This window comes from Pantherophis guttatus, chromosome 4, assembly GCF_059756535.1.
Source record: "Pantherophis guttatus breed Tessera chromosome 4, ASM5975653v1, whole genome shotgun sequence".
Lineage (NCBI taxonomy): Eukaryota > Metazoa > Chordata > Lepidosauria > Squamata > Colubridae > Pantherophis > Pantherophis guttatus.
The window spans coordinates 17,420,926-17,439,958 of record NC_142066.1 but is presented as its reverse complement, the minus strand read 5'-3'; the positions used below and the strand labels follow the sequence as shown (position 1 = coordinate 17,439,958).

Below are 19,033 nucleotides of genomic sequence, written 5' to 3'. Positions count from 1 at the left end.
TTTGGTTGATTGACAACTTGCTCACCTATAACCAGTTGCAGCATCCTGTAGTCTCGACCGAAATATGTGACTTTCTCCCTGATTTCTGATGTTTCAGGTTAGTTTTGGTAAAAATGCCTATTGGGTGTGTTGTAGTCAGTTAACAATCATATGATTTCCTCTGTGATAATATTAACCTACTTCATTTACATCAGAAAAATGGTTATAATATCAAACCCAGTAACATGGTGTTTCTCCTTAGAACTACAAGGATTTACTACCAAAATTGCATACCCCGTTATGGTTGCAAGTGAAGGGCTATCTGTATTCCTAATATGGATTAAATTATCCTCAAATCTATGCAAAATACTTTATATCTGGTTAAATATTCTTGGACATACAATGAAGTACTTTAGAATGTTGAGCAATTTTGGTGAGAAAAACATAAGCAGCATAACTCTCTTTTTCTGAACTTATTCAGAAGGTGTCAAGATATTATCAGCTAATTGCACACTGAACTATGGAGTATCTCTCAATTCACAATGCAAGTACAATACCTGGATAATTGTACGCTACTTCAGTAGAAGAAAAAGGTCCCATTTTTGTATATTCAGAATGTAGATTAAACCATTCCCAAATCTGTGTAAAATATGTACCTGGTTAAACCTTATAGGCCATACAACGGAGTCTTCATGAATGTTGAGTGAAGAGGAAGAGTTGGGTTCTATCCATCCAACTTTGACTTTTGTAAATGTGTTATTTGCATAGGTGACCCAGTTGAAAATATCAAATCCAGCAATTATATGCCCTTTGTCATCAAAGGAAATATTTTCTCCAGCATTGTTTATAAAGGATGTACTTCTTATAAACTTGTGGAGCTAAATTGGAAAGAGAGAAAATTATTCCAGGAGAACCTTCATAACAATCCTAACACACTTTAAAACTAAGATGAATGATTTTGAGGGAAGAAATCTAATGAAGAATGGAAAAAGAGAAGGAGAAATCATTGAAGTCAGTTGCCTAGGCAGAGTAGTGACACCATCCGAAATGTTTTGTAGACATATTTGGGAGACTAATTGTTTTTAATGTACTAGAAACTGTTCTGTTCAAGTGTGCTGTCTTTCCCTCTTCCTTAGGGTTTCAAACATGCAACCAAAATGAGCTATTTTCCATCCAGTTTGGGCAATGGAAATTTTACAATTCAAAACTAATAATATATTGATAGAGAATGTTTATCATATGTTAACAGAAAGACATAGGATCCTCAGCTGTGCACGTGTCTGGTGGTGAAAGGAAAAGCCTATGCTGTAAAGAACAATATTGCATCGGAATCTGCAATATAAGATCTATGAATCAAGGTAAGATGGATGTAGTTAAACATGAGATAGCAAAATTGAATATCAACATCTTGAGGATCAATGAACTAAAGTGGATGGGAATCAGCAAATTTAATTCAGATTACCATTATATCCACTACTGTGAGCAAGGATCAGTGGTGGGATTCAAAATTTTTTACTACCGGTTCTGTGGGAGTGGCTTAGTGGGTGTGGCGTGGTGTGGCGTGGCTTGGTGGACATGGTTTGGTGGGCGTGGCAGGGGAAGGATACTGTAAAATCTCAATTTCCACCCCTCTCCAAGGGAAGAATACTTTAAAATTTCCATTCCCTCCCCACCCCACTAACCTGCTTGCCGTGTGCAGGGCAACAAAAGAAGACCTAGCCAATCAGCTGGGACTTGGGAGGCAGCAAATAGATGGGGGAAGGCCCAGTCAGAGGTGGTATTTGCCGGTTCTTCAAACTACTCAAAATTTCCGCTATCGATTCTCCAGAACCAGTCAGAACTGGCTGAATTTGTCCATGGAGTCACAGGAAGTTGGGCAGGACTTAGCAACTGAACAACAACATATTTCATCTATTCTTAACATTGTAAATGTGTATTGCATGTTCAGCAGGTACATATTTAAACAGGATAAATAAAAAAATGATATATTCCTTTTATAATCATTTAAATATAATGTGTAATTGATCGCCATATTTGAGATGTCCCAAAGGTGCTTTTCCAAGAGGCAACTGGACTTTTTGGTTTTTCATTGAAGAAGTTTCTCATCCAAAAAGCTTCTATAGCTCTGACTGGATGAGAAACGAAATGCCTTAAAAAAAAAAAACCAAAAAAAAAAACAAAACACCAGAAAGTCCAGTTGCCTCTTGAAAAAGCACCTTTGGGACAATCGTGACCTGGATGACTAAAATTGCAAGAATTGGAAAACTATTCTTAAGACACTAACAGTTTCTATTTCTCCTTGTACAATAACAGTATTGACAGTACTTCCTGTGACAATACGTGAAGTTGCAAACCATTCCATTCCACTTTCAGCAATGTTACTGGAAAAAGATATTCTGGGCATTGTTTCTAAGAAGTCCACACAGACACCCTTCTCAGAATATAAGGGAAGGACATGCTGTATAAAGAAGTCTCCATTGTCATCATTATACACAATCACACCAATCCAGGTCCATTTGAAATGTAGTAGCAACTCAAGGATGCCCAAATAATGGTGGATCACATTGGGAAACATCTGGTGAAAATAATCTTCTTTGGTTTTGTCATTTATTGTTGGAGAAGACCCATATAAGATCTTTGGGGGAAAAAAAAACATGGCAAGAAGACAAAGAAAATCAAAATTTTGCTCTGCTCACAATAGAATACCTTATGCCACCAGGTTTGAAATTCTGGGCTTGGACAACCTTGAAATATGCCACCTACAGTCCGACCTAAGGATAGTACACAAAATTATCTGCTACAATGTCCTACCTGTCAATGACTACTTCAGCTTCAACCACAATAGTACATGGGCAAACAATAGATACAAACTCAACGTAAACGTAAACCACTCCAAACTCAATTGTAGAAAATACGACTTTAGCAATAGAATGGTCAATGCCTGGAATGCTCTACCTGACTCTGTTGTTACATCCTCAAATCCCCATAGCTTCAACCTCAAACTGTCTACCATGGACCTCACCCCATTCCTAAGACGTCCGTAAAGCGGGCATGCATAAGCGCACCAGCATGCCTACCACCCCTGTCCTACTGTCCCCATTTATTTGTACTCATTTCCTTTGTTCATGTCCATGTTTATACTTACACCTGTTATCTTGTACATGTTTGACAAACTAATTAAATGTTTAGTAGAAAGACAAACTATTAGAACTGGTTTCATTTTTTTCTATTTCATATTTTTATCTGATATATTTTTCTGAACACTTAATATTTCATATGACAAATCTCCAAAGCAATATATTTTGGACACCACAGATATTTCAGGAAATATTCTGTATTCTTAAGACATTTTGTTTTCGAACAGCATTGACTGCAATTTTATGTATAAATTTGGACTTTCCAAAGCTTTTTTCAAAAACTCCCAATTAACGTTTCTCAGCAAATATAGAATTTATGTTGACATATAGATGGATTGTTGCAAAATGTCCTTCCTTAACAAGGTTAAATTACCATGGGATACCCCCCCCCACAAAAAAAGAAGGTAGTTGCAACTCATTTCTGTAATTCAGATGGTATCACCCCATCTGGGGTCACATTTCTGCATTTCTGACATTGGGCAACCAATTCATTTTTACAGCTGATTGTAGTAGTCCATGTTCACATGACACAAATTACAATGTTCCTTGCTGGAAACGGACTGACCCACATGTGCCTGAATGTACACCTGTTGTGATTTAGGACAAAAATAATCCAGGATCCATTAAAGTCATAAATTGAGGACTACTTGTATTCTAATTTATTATAAATACAAAAGCGTTTGTCAGCTTTTTCAGCACCTGTAGATTGATCAACTACGTTTTCAATGTTTCAGAAACACGTCATCTATCAACTAATAAAATTTCCATTTTCTATCTCACATTTACAAAAATACCTTAAATATAATGACACTCAATATTTCAAACCAGTTTTACCTGTGGAATCTTGTAGGTGCTCAAGATGTTTGTCATGTGGAGAGAGACTTCAGAAGTAGGTCCCCCAATGACTCCCATAATCGTATTCTGAATATCACATTTGTAGTTAGGGATGAATTTGTCCTGAGTTGATAGAAATTCCACTGAGCCAAGATAGGTCCATATTGGTGAAAAATAGCTGTTTAAGATATGGAAGCCCAAACTGACATTGGGTAAGAATTGGGTATTCTCATTGAGTTCCTTCACAGCAAATACCAAGGCCAGAATGTGCTGGTAATTCTGCGTAAACATCCTAGATTATAAGCAATACATTCAAAGTTACCACATTCTTTATATCTTATTAATAATTCTATATTGATGGCATCATTATTGTAATTTTCTCCTGGAAAATAGGAACTTTATTATATGGAATAAGTTTGAAACATACTATTTTTTAATATGTATGGTATACATTAACAATATAAATCCATGTCAGTGTTTGATATTCTCCATAATAACAAAACAAAATGTTCCATAAATTGAAAAGACAAAATGTAGACATTGTTTGCCTGAATGAAATATACATACATACATACATACATACATACATAGGGACATGGTGGCTCAAGGCTAAGACGCTGAGTTTGTCGATCGAAAGGTCAGCAGCTCAGCGGTTCGAATCCCTAGTGCTGCGTAATGGGGTGAGCTCCCGTTACTTGTCCCAGCTTCTGCCAACCTAGCAGTTCGAAAGCACTTAAAAAAAATGCAAGTAGAAAAATAGGGACCACCTTTAGTGGGAAGGTAACAGCATTCCGTGTGCCTTTGGCGTTTAGTCATTCCGGCCACATGACCACGGAGACGTCTTCGGATAGCGCTTTGAAACGGAGATGAGCACTACCCCAAAGCAATGGAATTTGGGAAAGGAATATATAACTGCTGTACAGAGTAAAAAATGAAATAGTAATTTATACCAGCTCACCTGAAAAAAATTGGATTCATTAAAAAATGGGAAGTCAGAAGTATAATACTTTTTTCTTTTTTTCTTTCTTTGCTTTCTTTTCTGCTTATTATCTGTTTGTGTTTTAAGGTTGTGAAACTAGTTTTGCCCAACTTTTTTTCCATTTTAATATATTGTGTTTGCAGGGATATCTGCAGGTGTTATTATGTATATTATGTTATCACTTAACTCACAGACACACAGAGACAGAGATAAACACACACAGAAACATACTGTATCTATGCAAACTTATGTAGATGATAGAAAAATAGATAGAAAAATAGATAGATAGATAGATAGATAGATAGATAGATAGATAGATAGATGATAGATAGATAAATAGATATAAATGTACATAGATAAAAATTTCTTCAGAGTATTCCCCCCACCTCAGAGATGCACTTTAGTAGTTTCCTTTCTTTTTAGTTATTTTCAGTCTTTCAGATTAAAAGATAAATTTTAAAAGATTAGTGATTATGTTTCACATTCATGTCGTTAGATTTATTCTTGTCTTATTCTTGTTTTATTAAATTTAATGCCTCCTCATTTTACCGCAGATAATTATAGGAAGCTTCTGAATGCTGGTTATGCTCTTATATCTTTTGCAATTTGCAATTTTCAACAAAGATAAGAACATGGATATTTTTATATTGTAAAGTGTTGAATAAAAGCTTTGTTCGTACCATCCTATACTTTTCTTCTTATCTCCAAGTTGAGCTTTACAGTAGATGAAACCTCTATGTGAAGCTAATTAGAAGATATATTTGATTTTTCAACCAAAGGTACTTACAAAAGATCATCAACAGTTTCCTCAGAAGGTGGCTTCTGAAATGTTACTGGACTTGAGAAAATGTAGATTTGAGAGGTAATGGTAGCAATGATAAAATCCCCAGGCTGGTAATACTTAAGAGGAACTGGAAGAAGTGTCTTAATAGGACACTTAGCCAGAGGAATCTTTCTCTGGCCATAAAGTTCAACTGCTAGGACTATCATCAGTGCCAAATATAACATGATGTTAACTGAGAGTCTATCTTCTTCCAGCAATAGTTTGACCCTTCATTGTTTTTTTTTTAAATATTGGTGATTCACATGGCCTCACTCAGCTGATTGAAAGCCAGAATCATACAGAATCAACTACCAATAAACCTAGCAGTGTAATTCTGTCTGTCTCATCCTTCACAAAAATAAACAGGAGATCATTGTTCATATCAATAAAACATGAGATATTAGTACACTTGACTTTTCACTTATCTTCCTGTCCTAAGGGAATGTTCATGAACCAGGAAGTTACTATACAGTAATAATTGTGGTTATTTCATAATTACAATGAGACAGGGAATATTTACCAATTTTGATTTTTTTGTTTTCTCAAAATATTTCAGAGCTCAACATATTGATGTTGATGACATCTCAGCTGGCATCTTCCCAATCTGTTTCTTTGAAAGAATTCTCTGTAGCACTGCCTGTCCTCTGTAATGAATTTATTCTCTGGTATTGGACATCCCCAAGTTTGTTGATTTTTGTATATTGAATTCTACATTGTATAGTGCAATATTAATACAATATCAGGGGTTTTCAATTCAATTGTATAGAATGTGAAGGGTGTGTTTGTGTTTCATTTTTATATTATTATAAAATATATTTATATTTATATTTTATATATAAAAATATAAATATATTTTAAATATATACTGGAGGTGGGTGCAATTCTGCCTGGGGCTCTGTCTGATCTGCTTGCAAGGTAAGCCTGCGAGTCACGGCCTATCTAGCTGCCCTTGCCCCCCCCCAACCATCCCAGCCTGCCTCCCCTACTCCCTTCCCTGCAGCCTGTAGCCCTGCCATGCTTCCCTGCCTTCCCTGCGGCCTTCCCAGTGTCCCCTTGACCAGCTTGTGAAGAAAGGCAAGAGGGCCTGGCCACGGGGACCACCAGGAAGGCAAGCAAGCTTGGCAGGGCCGCCAGGCTGTGGGGAAGAGAGCTAGCAGCTTACCACCCTCCCCAAAGCCCTGCCATGCTTGTCTGCCTTCCACGCTGCCTTCCTGGTGTCCCCATGCTACCAACCCCCAGCCCGCTTCCCTTTTACCTTTCTTTAATGTGCTCTGCTTCCCTCTCCAAACCTCAGGAGGTGGCCTCCTGCACGCCTCAAAGCCCTCAAGGCTGCTGCAGGAGGGGGAAAAGAAAAAAAAAAAAGCCTCGGCCTCTGAAGCCTCTTGTAGGAGGCCTCCTTGTGTGTGTGTTTGATGGTGATGAAGTGAGCCATGAAAAGGCTCCTTGCCTTCCACTGCCACCACCACCTCTGCCTCTTCCTTCTCCCTGCCAACAGAAGTCAGAGAGGAAAAGGCAGTTGCTTCGCTGGGCATTTCTCTGCAGAGATGGGAGGGTGGCTGCGGCTGATTTGGGATGGAATGAGTCTGTCATTTGTACCTCTATAACTGTCTGATTTGGCCCAGCCACCATCAAGACATGCATAGATTTCAACAGACAATTAGGACTGTTGAAAAAATAATTGCAACCAGCCTGCAATGACCAGCCTCTGTCAAGCTCAATTTGATTGAGGGCTGCATCAGCATTATGGTTGTCCTCAAAGGGCCAGTTGCATGTAAGATTATAATGGATTTGTTATCCCGGAAGAACTGAACTATCTGAGGAATGTAGGGCTGGGGGGCGACGGAGGAGTTTTCCGTCACATAGATACCAGCCCTTTTCTCCTCCCCCTCCCAGGTACTGTGTCTGCCTAAATGGGCTTATTATTCGCCCTAATTGAGGGAATCCTCTCTCTCCCCCCCCTTTTCTTCCCCTCTTCCTTCTTCCCCTTCCCTTCTTTCCCTTTTTCATCGGGACTTACTCGAATATGATCTTGAGTATAAGACTTTGCCAAGGATTTTCCATCTTCACCCCTGGCGTGACTCATAGACTGACTGATAGACTGATAAATCTTTCTTCCGACCATGGTCAGCCAAACTGATGCAACTGTTGAGGGGTCCTCTATTACATCATGGCTCTTGTCTGTGGGAGAACTTTTTCAATCTACGGCCCCGTGGGGTTCCGCTGTGAGAGGGCGGGCCGGAGGTCGCCCCCATTGGAGGAGATAATTTAGGACCCTCCTGCTGTTGTGGGAGGACAGTTGAGACACCAACAGCACATCGATGAACAATTGGCTGTGTTACATCTTTTGTGAAGTCCCCTGTCTGAGCTTTGGGCCTCCATCGCTGCATTTTGGAGATGTATACGACTGCAGATCTTCTTGCGCTGCGAGATTCCCCCTTCTCGCAGATGTGGCCCTCCTCACTATCGAGGGCCCACCTCAAGGAAGGGTTTTGGGACCCAGAGAGGTGGCATGTGAAAACGAGGGGATTGAGGGGTTTTTTAACAAAATTTTTAGTCAAATTTTTAAGGGGTCCTAGGGAGGGGGAGGGTCAGATTGGAATTCGGGCTGTGGGTATGGGGGATAACCCACAAGGGGGAGGGTCGGGTCTGGCAGTGAAGCGTGGTGTGGGGGATGGAGGACCCGGGATCGAGGGGGGGGGTTAGAGCTTGTCCGGATAGTTTTTTGAACATCAGTACTGTAGGTGGGAGGGGTAGATATGGCGGGAGCAGGGGGCCATATCGTGTTAGGGGAGTGCGCACTCGCTGTCTACGAGCGGTGGCGTGCTCCGGCCCCCAAGGCTCTACTCGCTCCTCAGGTTGCATAGACCCTCAGGACCCAGGCCTTCGGCTGATGCTGTGCAATGCCAGGTCCGTAGTAAATAAAGCCCCCCTCATCTGTGATCTTGTTCAGGAGGGGGGTGCGGACCTGGCAGGTATTACGGAGACCTGGTTGGGCCAGGAGGGGGGGGTTCCCCTTGTTGAAATGTGCCCGCCAGGTTTCCAAGCATTCCATCAGCCGAGGTCACAGGGGAGGGGCGGGGGGGTAGCGGTTATCATTAAAGAAGGTCTGAGACCGAGGGAGGCCACTGTTCCTCAGACGGCCGGCTGTGAATCCCTTTTTGTGAAATGGGGTCATGGGGTTCAGATGGGTTTGCTGATCACGTACCTGGCTCCCTGCCACGTGGCAACAGCCCTGCCCGAGCTACTCAACGTCATCGCCGCGGTGGCGGTTGATACCCCTAAGCTTATGGTTATGGGGGATTTCAACCTGCCGTCCGTGGGTGAGACGTCAGAGATGGCTCGGGAGTTCATGGCTTCCATGACAGCTATGGACCTGACCCAGTTAATTCATGGCCCTACCCACACAGGGGGAAACACGCTGGATCTGGTTTTTGTCTCTGGACAGTGGTTGAGGGATCTTGATATAGGGGATATAGTTACTGAACCCTTGTCATGGTCAGATCACTCTCTCCTTCGTCTCGACTTTCGAACCGCTGCACCCCGCCGCAGGGAGGCGGAGCCGGTCAGATGGTTCCGCCCCAGGCGCCTGATGGAACCTGACAGATTCCAGACGGAGCTTGGGCCATTTCCTGAGGTTCTGGCACACGCCTCGACTGGAGACCTGGTGGCCGCCTGGGATAGGGCGGCTGCTGGTGCTCTGGATCGGGTCGTGCCTTCGCGGCCTCTGACCCGGCGCCGATCTCAATTGGCTCCTTGGTTTACCGAGGAGCTGAGGGAGTTGAAGCGCCGGAAAAGACGCCTAGAGAGTAGTTGGAGGGCCAGTCTTCTTGAATCTGACCGGACACTAGTAAGATCCCACATTAGGAATTACTTAGTGGCGATAAAAGCAGCGAAATGTAGTTATTTTGCTGCTCTTATTGCGTCATCAGATAATCGCCCGGCCGCCCTCTTTAGGGTGACCCGCTCCCTGCTCCACCAGGAAGCGCGGGAGGACCCCTTGGAGGGTAGAGCCGAGGATTTTGTTCAGTATCTGTATGACAAAATCACTCAGATTCGGGAAGATTTGGACTCCGACTGGGTAGTCTCAGGGGGAGAGACAGGGGCAGGTCTTGAGAATGTTATCTGGGATGAGTTTGATCCTGTGACCCCTGAGGACGTGGACAGGATTCTGGGTAGACTAAACGCGACCACTTGTTTATTGGACCCGTGTCCTTCCTGGTTAGTACTGGCTTCCCGGGAAGTGACACGAGGCTGGCTCCAGGGGATTATAAACGCTTCGCTGAGTGAGGGTGACTTTCCCGCCGCCTTGAAAGAGGCGGTGGTGAGGCCTCTCCTCAAGAAGCCTTCCCTGGACCCGGCAATGTTGGTAAATTATCGTCCGGTCTCCAATCTTCGCTTTGTTGCGAAGGTTGTTGAGAGTGTGGTCGCGCAACAGCTCCCCCAGCACCTGGATGAAACGACGTATCTGGATCCGTTCCAGTCGGGCTTCAGGCCCGGGTACAGCACGGAAACGGCATTGGTCACGTTGGTTGATGATCTCTGGAGGGCTCGGGACAGGGGGTGCTCCTCTGTCCTGGTCCTGTTAGATCTCTCAGCAGCTTTTGATACCATCGACCATGGTATCATGCTGCACCGGTTGGAAGAGTTGGGGGTGGGAGGCACTGTGTTGCGGTGGTTCTCCTCCTTTCTCTCTGACCGGTCGCAGTCTGTGTTGACAGGGGGACAGAGGTCGACCCCGAGGCCCCTCATATGTGGGGTGCCGCAAGGGTCGGTCCTCTCGCCTCTCCTGTTCAACATTTATGTGAAGCCGCTGGGCGAGATCATCCGTGGTTTCGGGGTGGAGTACCATCAGTACGCTGACGACACCCAGCTGTACATCTCCACCCCGGATCACCCCAACGATGCCCTTGAAGTGATGTCCCGGTGCCTGGAGGCCGTACGGATCTGGATGGGGAGGAACAGGCTCAGGCTCAACCCATCCAAGACTGAGTGGCTGTGGTTTCCGACGTCCCGATATAGTCAGTTGACGCCATCACTGACTATTGGGGGCGAATCATTGGCCCCCACGGAGAGGGCTCGCAACTTGGGCGTCCTCCTGGACTCACGGCTGTCTTTAGAAGAGCACTTGACGGCCGTGACCGGGAGGATTTTTCATCAGGTTCGCCTGATTCGCCAGTTGCGTCCCTTTCTGGATCGGGACTCTTTACGCACGGTCACTCATGCCCTTGTCACCTCCCGCCTGGACTATTGCAACGCTCTCTACATGGGGCTCCCCTTGAGGAGCACCCGGAGGCTCCAGCTGGCGCAGAGTGCGGCCGCGCGGGTGGTAATGGGAGCGACATGGCGTTCCCATGTAACACCTCTCCTGCGCGAGCTGCACTGGCTCCCGGTGGTCTTCCGGGTGCGCTTCAAGGTTTTGGTTACCACCTTTAAAGCGCTCCATGGCTTAGGACCCGGGTACTTGCGGGACCGCCTACTACCACCAATAGCCTCCCACCGGCCGGTACGCTCCCATAGAGAGGGGCTCCTCCGGGTGCCGTCAGCCAAACAATGCCGACTGGCGGCCCCCAGGGGGAGAGCCTTCTCTGTGGGGGCACCTACTATCTGGAACGAGCTCCCCCCAGAGATACGGAGGATCCCGGATCTGCGCACCTTCCGCCGCGCCTTAAAGACCTTACTATTTCACCAGGCTGGCCTGGCCTAATTTTCCCCCTCTTTTATAAAAGATTTTTAAAATTTTAAATATTTTTTAGTATTTATATATTCAATTTTAAATTGGTTTTAAAAGTTTGGGGTTTTAAATTTGTCGGGGCCAAAATTATTTAATTTGATTTTATTCTATTTTTTAAATTTTGTATTGTATGTGTTTTTATTGTTTGGCTGTGCACCGCCCTGAGTCCTTCGGGAGTAGGGCGGTATAGAAATCTAATAAATAATAATAATAATAATAATAATAATGATTTACAGGGGCCAAATGGGCATGGCTGCGTACGCATAGCTGGGGGGTCAGAGCTGGGTTGTCGTGACTAAGTAGGTGTGGTTGGATGGGTTTGGCTGGTTCAATGCCACTCACTGGACACTGCTGATTTGAGTCTTCAGGGCAGCCTCACGGGCCAGATCTAACCACATTGTAGGCTGGATCTGGCCTGCATGCCTTGAATTTGACATGTCTGTTGTAGGACATTGCAGACCAAAACAACCAGACACAAAGACAGTTTTTCCTCCATGTTATCACTCTGTTAAACAATTAATTCCTATAACACTGTCTATGACCTGGGAGTCAAATCACCTATTATTTATTATCCTTTTCATCTGTCCTATTACTTATTTCCTTAGATTCTAAATGACTATAACTTCTTGTTGTATCTCATGCTTTATGTTGATTGCTTTCATGTCCTATGACTATCACTGGGTGTTGTATCTAAGATTTATGATGATTGTAATTTATGATTCTGACTATCACTTGTTGGTTGTGTGTACACTAAGAACATATGCACCGGAGACAATTTCCCTGTGTGCAGGGCCGGATTTAGATGAAAAGAGGCCCTAGGCTATTCCACTTATGAGGCCCTTTCACCAGTGGTGGGATTCAATTTTTTTAACAACAGGTTCTGTGGGTGTGGCTTAGTTGGGGGTGTGGCTTGGCAATCATGTGACTGGGTGGGCGTGGCTAGCCGGTCACGTGACTGTATAGGCGAGGGTAACTCGTCATGTGACCGGGTGGGCGTGGCTATGTGCATAGGGACTACTCAGAGGGCTGAAAAAAGTCATTTCTGACTGAGCCTCGCATTTTTGACCGGTCCTCACACTTATGACCATCCTCACATTTATGCCCGTGCACCTTTCTTAACAACCATGTCACTCATTTCACAACTGCTTCTCTTCACCATGGTGACAAGATAGGGCAAAAACGTAAAATGTGAGGACAGTCGTAAGTTTGAGGACTGGTCAAAAGTGCGAGGACCAGTCAAAAATAACTTTTTCAGCCCTCTGAGTAGTCCATATGTACAAAAGGACTACCCAGAGGGCTGAAAAAAGTGATTTCTGACAGGTCCTCGCACTTTTGACCGGTCTTCGCACTTATGACTGGTCATCATTTATGCCCATTGTAGCATTCTTAACAAACATGTCACTCATTTCACAACTGCTTCTCTTCACCATGGTGACAAGATAGGGCAAAAACATAAAATGTGAGGACAGTCGTAAGTTCGAGGACTGGTCAAAAGTGTGAGGACCAGTCAGAAATAACTTTTTCAGCCCTCTGAGTAGTCCATATGCATAAAAGGATACAGCAATAGAGAGGGATGTAGGAAGGGAAGGGAAATTAGAATATGAGGGAGGGTAAGAGAGGGAGGAAGAGAGGAGGAGAAGGAGAAAGGAAGAGGAAGTAGGGAGGAGAAGAAGAGGGTGGGGGGAAGAGAAAGTAAGAAGGAAAGAAAAGAGAGAGGTGGTAGATTTGAGGAGAAAGATTGCTGTACAATAAAAAAGATGAAAGGGAAGAAAGCCAACCCCAAACAAATATAAAGATATTAAGATAAAGAATGAATTGTTAAACTTTAAAGAATAAAAGAGAACAAATATGAATAAATAACAATAATTAGAAACACACATACAAACATACGATGTATTTTCTTTGAACAGAGTATTTGGCCGGTTCACAAATTTAAACAGTGTTTAGTCATTTCAATTAAATTTACAATTTCTATATTTCCTTTTTGCCATATTTATTCCTCATCTATTTTTGTAAAAAACCAATATTACCCTTCATCCTCATCTCTAATCTTAATCAAATTCAATTTTTCCCTTCAATTCTATATTATACCCCTTCCCATTGTCATCTATTTTTCTATCCATCCTCACATTGGTTAATTATGTAATATTAGTTGTTTAATATAAATTCAACATTTTAATATAAATCAATTAGTTATATAACTACATTTTTTGGATATTAATCAATATGAACATGAATATTCCAATTATTTCCATGCAATCCAATTTCTTACAAATCAATTAATTATATTTACCAATAATAATAAACCAAATAATTTCCCCCATATATTCCTCCAAACCACAATTTAACCATTTCTGCTTTCAGAAATATACAATTAATAGTATCTCAATTATTACAATTCCCTAGTTAAATAGAGCTTTTTTTCTTTTGTGTTTTAAAATCCTGAACTCTCCTCTTTTTTCCTAAATTTCCCATTGTTTGCACCTACCTTTTTTGGTGAGGAAAAAGAAAAGAATTCTGCCTGCCTAATTTTCCAACCTTGCAGCAACAGCAAAGAAGTTTCAGTTTCGTTTCTCAGCATAGCTAGGGGGGAAAAAATCAGCACTCTTTGCAAGGAAGCAGAAGAGCCCTGAGCAAAACAACTGAGACAAATCAGCTGAGAGCCAGGAGGCCAATTAGCCTATGCTGAAGCTCCGGGGGCCAATAAAATTACAAAAAAAAACACCGAACCCTTTGTTAAATTGCTGGCTCCCCGCCCCTCTCCCACTACTATTTATTGGCAATAAATAGTGGTGCGGAGGGGCGGGGCAAGCCAGCAATTTAACAAAGGGTTCGGCTGCACCACTGGCTCTAGGGCGGCCCTTTGAAGCCCCGCGGCAAGAATTTGAAGTTTTTTTTCCTCTAGCCATCGGAGGCAGCAATAGATGGGGAGTGGGCGGGGTAAGCGAACGGCCGGCGATCCAACAGAGCAGAGAGTGAGGGTGAGTGAAGGCGTGGAAGCTGCTTTCTCCATCCTGCTCTCTTGCGTCCGGAGCTGGTGGGGAACCACGTGGCAGCCCACGTGGATCCCAGGCAGCGGAACTCAGGCTAGGGAAGGGGTGGGCAATTGTGGCTCTTTTACAACCTGTGGCCTTCAACTCCAAGAATTCCTGAGACAGCCAAGCGTGGGTGGGAGGCGAGGGGCGGGCGAGCCAGCAATTTAACAAAGGGTTCGGCCGAACCCCCTAGAACCCCCAGAATCCCACCACTGTGTAGGCCCCTCTTGATCTTGAGGCCCTAGGCTGAAGCCTAGTTAGCCTATAGGAAAATCCGGCCCTACCTGTGTGTGTCTAATCACTCTTGGTCAATAAAGAATCTTACATCTTCTTCTCTGTGCTCAGAAGATATGTTGCTAAAGCACTCAGAAGTAGTAAGACAATGAGTTGCAATGGCTTCATGCAGAACTAGTTCTAAGTTTCTAAGTAATCTTCAGTGAATGTATCATTCGTTGAACAATCGTGGAACTATATTCCTTCTTTCTTGCCTCTCATTAACTGTTTTTTAGTATTCAGATCAGGCCTTAGTAGAATGACAAAACATTTGGGGAAAAAGATGCAGCCCAGTAACCCTGCACTGGAAGACAGAATAGAAAAGATCTCCACAGCCACCATGTATTTCCCCTTGGTACTCAGATACGTTGGGATAAATGATAACCAGACACTGCAAAAACACAACAGGCTGAAGAAGATGAACTTGGTCTCATTAAAACTGTCTGGTAAATGCCGCGCTTGGAAAGCCACACTGAAACCAATAATGGCAAGGAAAAGCAGGTAAAATAAGACACAGTAAAACATGAGCGTAGAGCCTTCATTACATCCCAGGATGATTTCATCTGCCACTAAGTTCATATCAGCATCTGGGTATGGGGGTGATGTTACAAGCCATACAGTGAAAACAATGACTTGAATGAGGGAACAAGAAAGAACAATATAATTATCTAATGGTTTCCCAAGCCATCGCCGCATCTTGGATCCTGGCACTGAAGCCATGAAAACTAAAATCACAATGATGGTTTTAGCCAATATACAAGAAATGGCTACTGAGAAGACAAACCCAAAAGCAGTTTGTCTCAAAAGACAGGTTACTTTTTCAGGTTTTCCAATGAATAACAAACTACAAAGGAATGAGAGCACAAGGGAGATGAGGAGAAGGTAGGTGATGTTCCGGTTGTTGGCCTTGACTATGGGAGTGTCCTGGTATTTGATGAAGATCCAAAGAATCACAGTGGCAATGCAGGCAAAGACAATTGCAGTAGTGGCCAAACTGATGCCTAAGGTATCTTCATAAGACAAGAAAACTATATGTTTTGGAAGACATGAGTCATGGTTGTTGTTTGGATACTGTCCTTCTGGGCATGGCAAACAATCATCCATATCTGTAGAAATGAATGATGAACAGATGAATGAACATATTATTATTACAATGTAGAAGATACTGTATTATCATTTTCAAAATAACAGAAAAGAAGATTATGGGGGAGGAAAGTTAGTGGAATAAATTCATCTCAAAAATTCCCTAAAGGTGCCAAGCTGGCACAGTGGTTAGAATGCAGTATTGCAGCTAATTCTGCCAACTTCCAGCAGTTTGATTCCCACTGGCTCAAGATTGACTCAGTCTTCCATCCTTTAGAGGTCATTAAAATGTGGACCCAGATTGTTGATTGTTGAGAGCAATATGCTGGTTCTGTAAACTGCTTAGAGCAGCGGTTCTCAACCTGGGGGTCGTGACCCCTTTGCGATCAAATGGCCATTTCACAGGCGTCGCCAAAGCCCTCTCTCGCCCCCCCCATGCCTTCACTGACCCTCACCCTCTGCCTCTGTTGGATTGCTGGTCGCCAGTCGCTTACCCCGCCCACTCCCAATCTATTGCTGCCTCCTGAGTCCCAGCTGATGGCTAGAGGGAAAAAAACTGTTTAAATTCTTGCCATGGGGCTTCAAAGGGCCGCCCTACAGCTGATCAGTGTTAAAAGAAAACAAATGAGTAGGCCGGTGTCTGCAAAAATAGAAAAAACAGCCCCTTTTAGCTTCAGCATAGGTTAATTACCATAAGTTGATTTGATCAGCCTCCTGACTCTCAGTTGATTTGCTGTCAGCTGTTTTGCGGAGGGCTCTGTTGCTAGCTAGCTGCAAAAAGGTAAATTGTTGGAGCAGATTTTTTTCCCCTAGCTATGCTGAAAAAGCGAAACTGAAAGTAAAGCAGGGTCTTTGCTGCAACGTGACAAAAAGAGGCAGAGAGAGATTTCTTTTTCTTTTTCCTCACCAAAAAAGGTAGGTGCAAAACTGCAAACAATGGGAAATTTAGGGCAAAAGAGGAGGTTCAAGATTTTAAAAACACAAAAGAAAAAAAGCTCTATTTTACTAGGGAATTGTAATAATTGAGATACTATTAATTGTATATTGTGTTGAAAGCAGAAATGGTTAAGTTGTGGTTTGGAGGAATATATGGGGGAAATTATTTGGTTTATTATTATTGGTAAATATAATTAATTGATTTGTAAGAAATTGGATTGCATGGAAATAATTGGAATATTCATGTTCATATTGATTAATATACAAAAAAGAGAGTTATATAACTAATTGATTTATATTAAAATGTTGAATTTGTATTAAACAACTGTATTACATAATTACATAATTAACCAATGTGAAGATGGATATAAAAATAGATGACAATGGGAAGGGGTATAATATAGAATAGAAGGGAAAAATTGAATTTGATTAAGATTAGAGATGTGGATGAAGGGTAATATTGGTTTTTTACAAAAATAGATGAGGAATAAATATGGCAAAAAGGAAATATAGAAATTGTAAATTTAATTGAAATGACTAAACACTGTTTAAATTTGTGAACCGGCCAAATACTTTGTTCAAAGAAAATACATTGTATGTGTGTTTCTAATTATTGTTATTTATTCATATTCTCTTTTATTCTTTAAAGTTTAACAATTCATTCTTTATCTTAATATCTTTATATTTGTTTGGGGTTGGTTTTCTTCCCTTTCATCTTTTTTTATTGTACAGCAATCTTTCTCCTCAAACTACCACCTCTCTCTTTTCTTTTCTTCTTACTTTTTCTCCCCGCCCCTTCTTCTCCTCCCTACTTCCTCTTCCTTTCTCCTTCTTCTCCTCTCTTCCTCCCTCTCTTACCTTCACTCCTACTCTAATTTCCCTTCCCTTCCTTCATCCCTCTCTATTGCTGTATCCTTTTGTGCACATGGACTACTCAGAGGGCTGAAAAAGTTATTTTTGACTGGTCCTCGCACTTTTGACCAGTCCTCGAATTTATGACTGTCGTCACATTTTACGTTTTTTGCCCTATCTTATCACCATGGTGAAGAGAAGCAGTTGTGAAATGAGTGACATGGTTGTTAAGAATGCTGCACGGGCATAAATGTGAGGATGGTCATAAGTGTGAGGACCAGTCAAAAGTGTGAGGACCTGTCAGAAATGACTTTTTTCAGCCCTCTGAGTAGTCCCTATACACATAGCCATGGCCACCCGGCCACATGACCTCCAAGCCATGCCCACAAAATAAGCCACGCCCACAGAACTGGTAGTAAAAAAATTTAGAACCCACCTCTGGTTGGGGGTCACCACATGAGGAACTGTATTAAAGGGTCGCGGCATTAGGAAGGTTGAGAACCACTGGCTTAGAGGGAGCTGTAAAGCACCATGAAGTGGTATATACAGTAAGTGCTAAGTGCTCCATTTAAGTGTAGAACAGTAGTAGACTTCAAAATTTTGAAGTTCTATCATATCTCAAGACCTAAAATGGACACTTAACATCAACTGGTCCAGAATGCGGCCGCGCAGTGATTGTGGGAGCATCATGGCGCTCCCATGTAACACCTCTCCTGCGCGAGCTGCACTGGCTTCCGGTGGTCCTCCGGGTGCAATTCAAGGTGTTGGTGACCACCTTTAGAGCGCTCCATGGCTTAGGACCTGGGTACCTATGAGACCGTCTTCTGCCACTGAGAGCCTCCCACCAGCCAGTACGCTCCGACAGAGAGGGGCTCCTCAGGGTGCCGTTGGTCAAACAATGTCGACTGGCGGCCCCCAGGGGGAGAGCTTTCTCTGTGGGAGCACCTGCCCTCTGGAACGAGCTCCCCCCAGAGATATGGAGGATTCCGAATTTATGCACTTTCTGCCGGGCCCTCAAGACTTTTTTTTTTTAACAAGCCAGGCTGGCCTGACTTCGCCAATTGCTTAATTGTAATTTGAATTTTAAAAGGGGTATTTTAATTGTTGGGCCAAAATTGTTTAATATATTTTTTAAACTGTTCTTAAATTCCTGTATTCCATGTGTTTACCTTTGGCTGTTCACCGCCCTGAGTCCTTCAGGAGAAGGGCGGTATATAAATTTAAATAAATAAAATAAATAAATAAAAAATAAAAAACATCATCAAAAAAGCATACCAAAAATGTTCTTTCTGCGCCAACTCAGGAAGCTAAAACTGCCCAAAGAGTGGCTGATACAGTTCTATAGAGGAATTATTGAGTTTGTCATCTGTG

At 42.7% G+C, this 19,033-nt stretch overlaps 1 protein-coding gene across 1 annotated transcript in view; it reads right to left on the bottom strand.

The window, feature by feature from the left end:
- Positions 1-2,221: 2,221 nt before the first annotated feature.
- Positions 2,222-19,033, bottom strand: part of LOC148113803 (vomeronasal type-2 receptor 26-like) — a 32,570-nt gene continuing 15,758 nt past the window's right edge. Inside the window, exons 6-9 of the mRNA XM_087893399.1 lie at positions 15,007-15,897; positions 5,717-5,912; positions 3,951-4,242; positions 2,222-2,614 (exon numbers count right to left, since the gene is read on the bottom strand). Of these exons, the coding sequence (XP_087749525.1) occupies positions 2,222-2,614; positions 3,951-4,242; positions 5,717-5,912; positions 15,007-15,897 (1,772 nt within the window). The remainder of the gene's footprint in view (positions 2,615-3,950; positions 4,243-5,716; positions 5,913-15,006; positions 15,898-19,033) is intronic.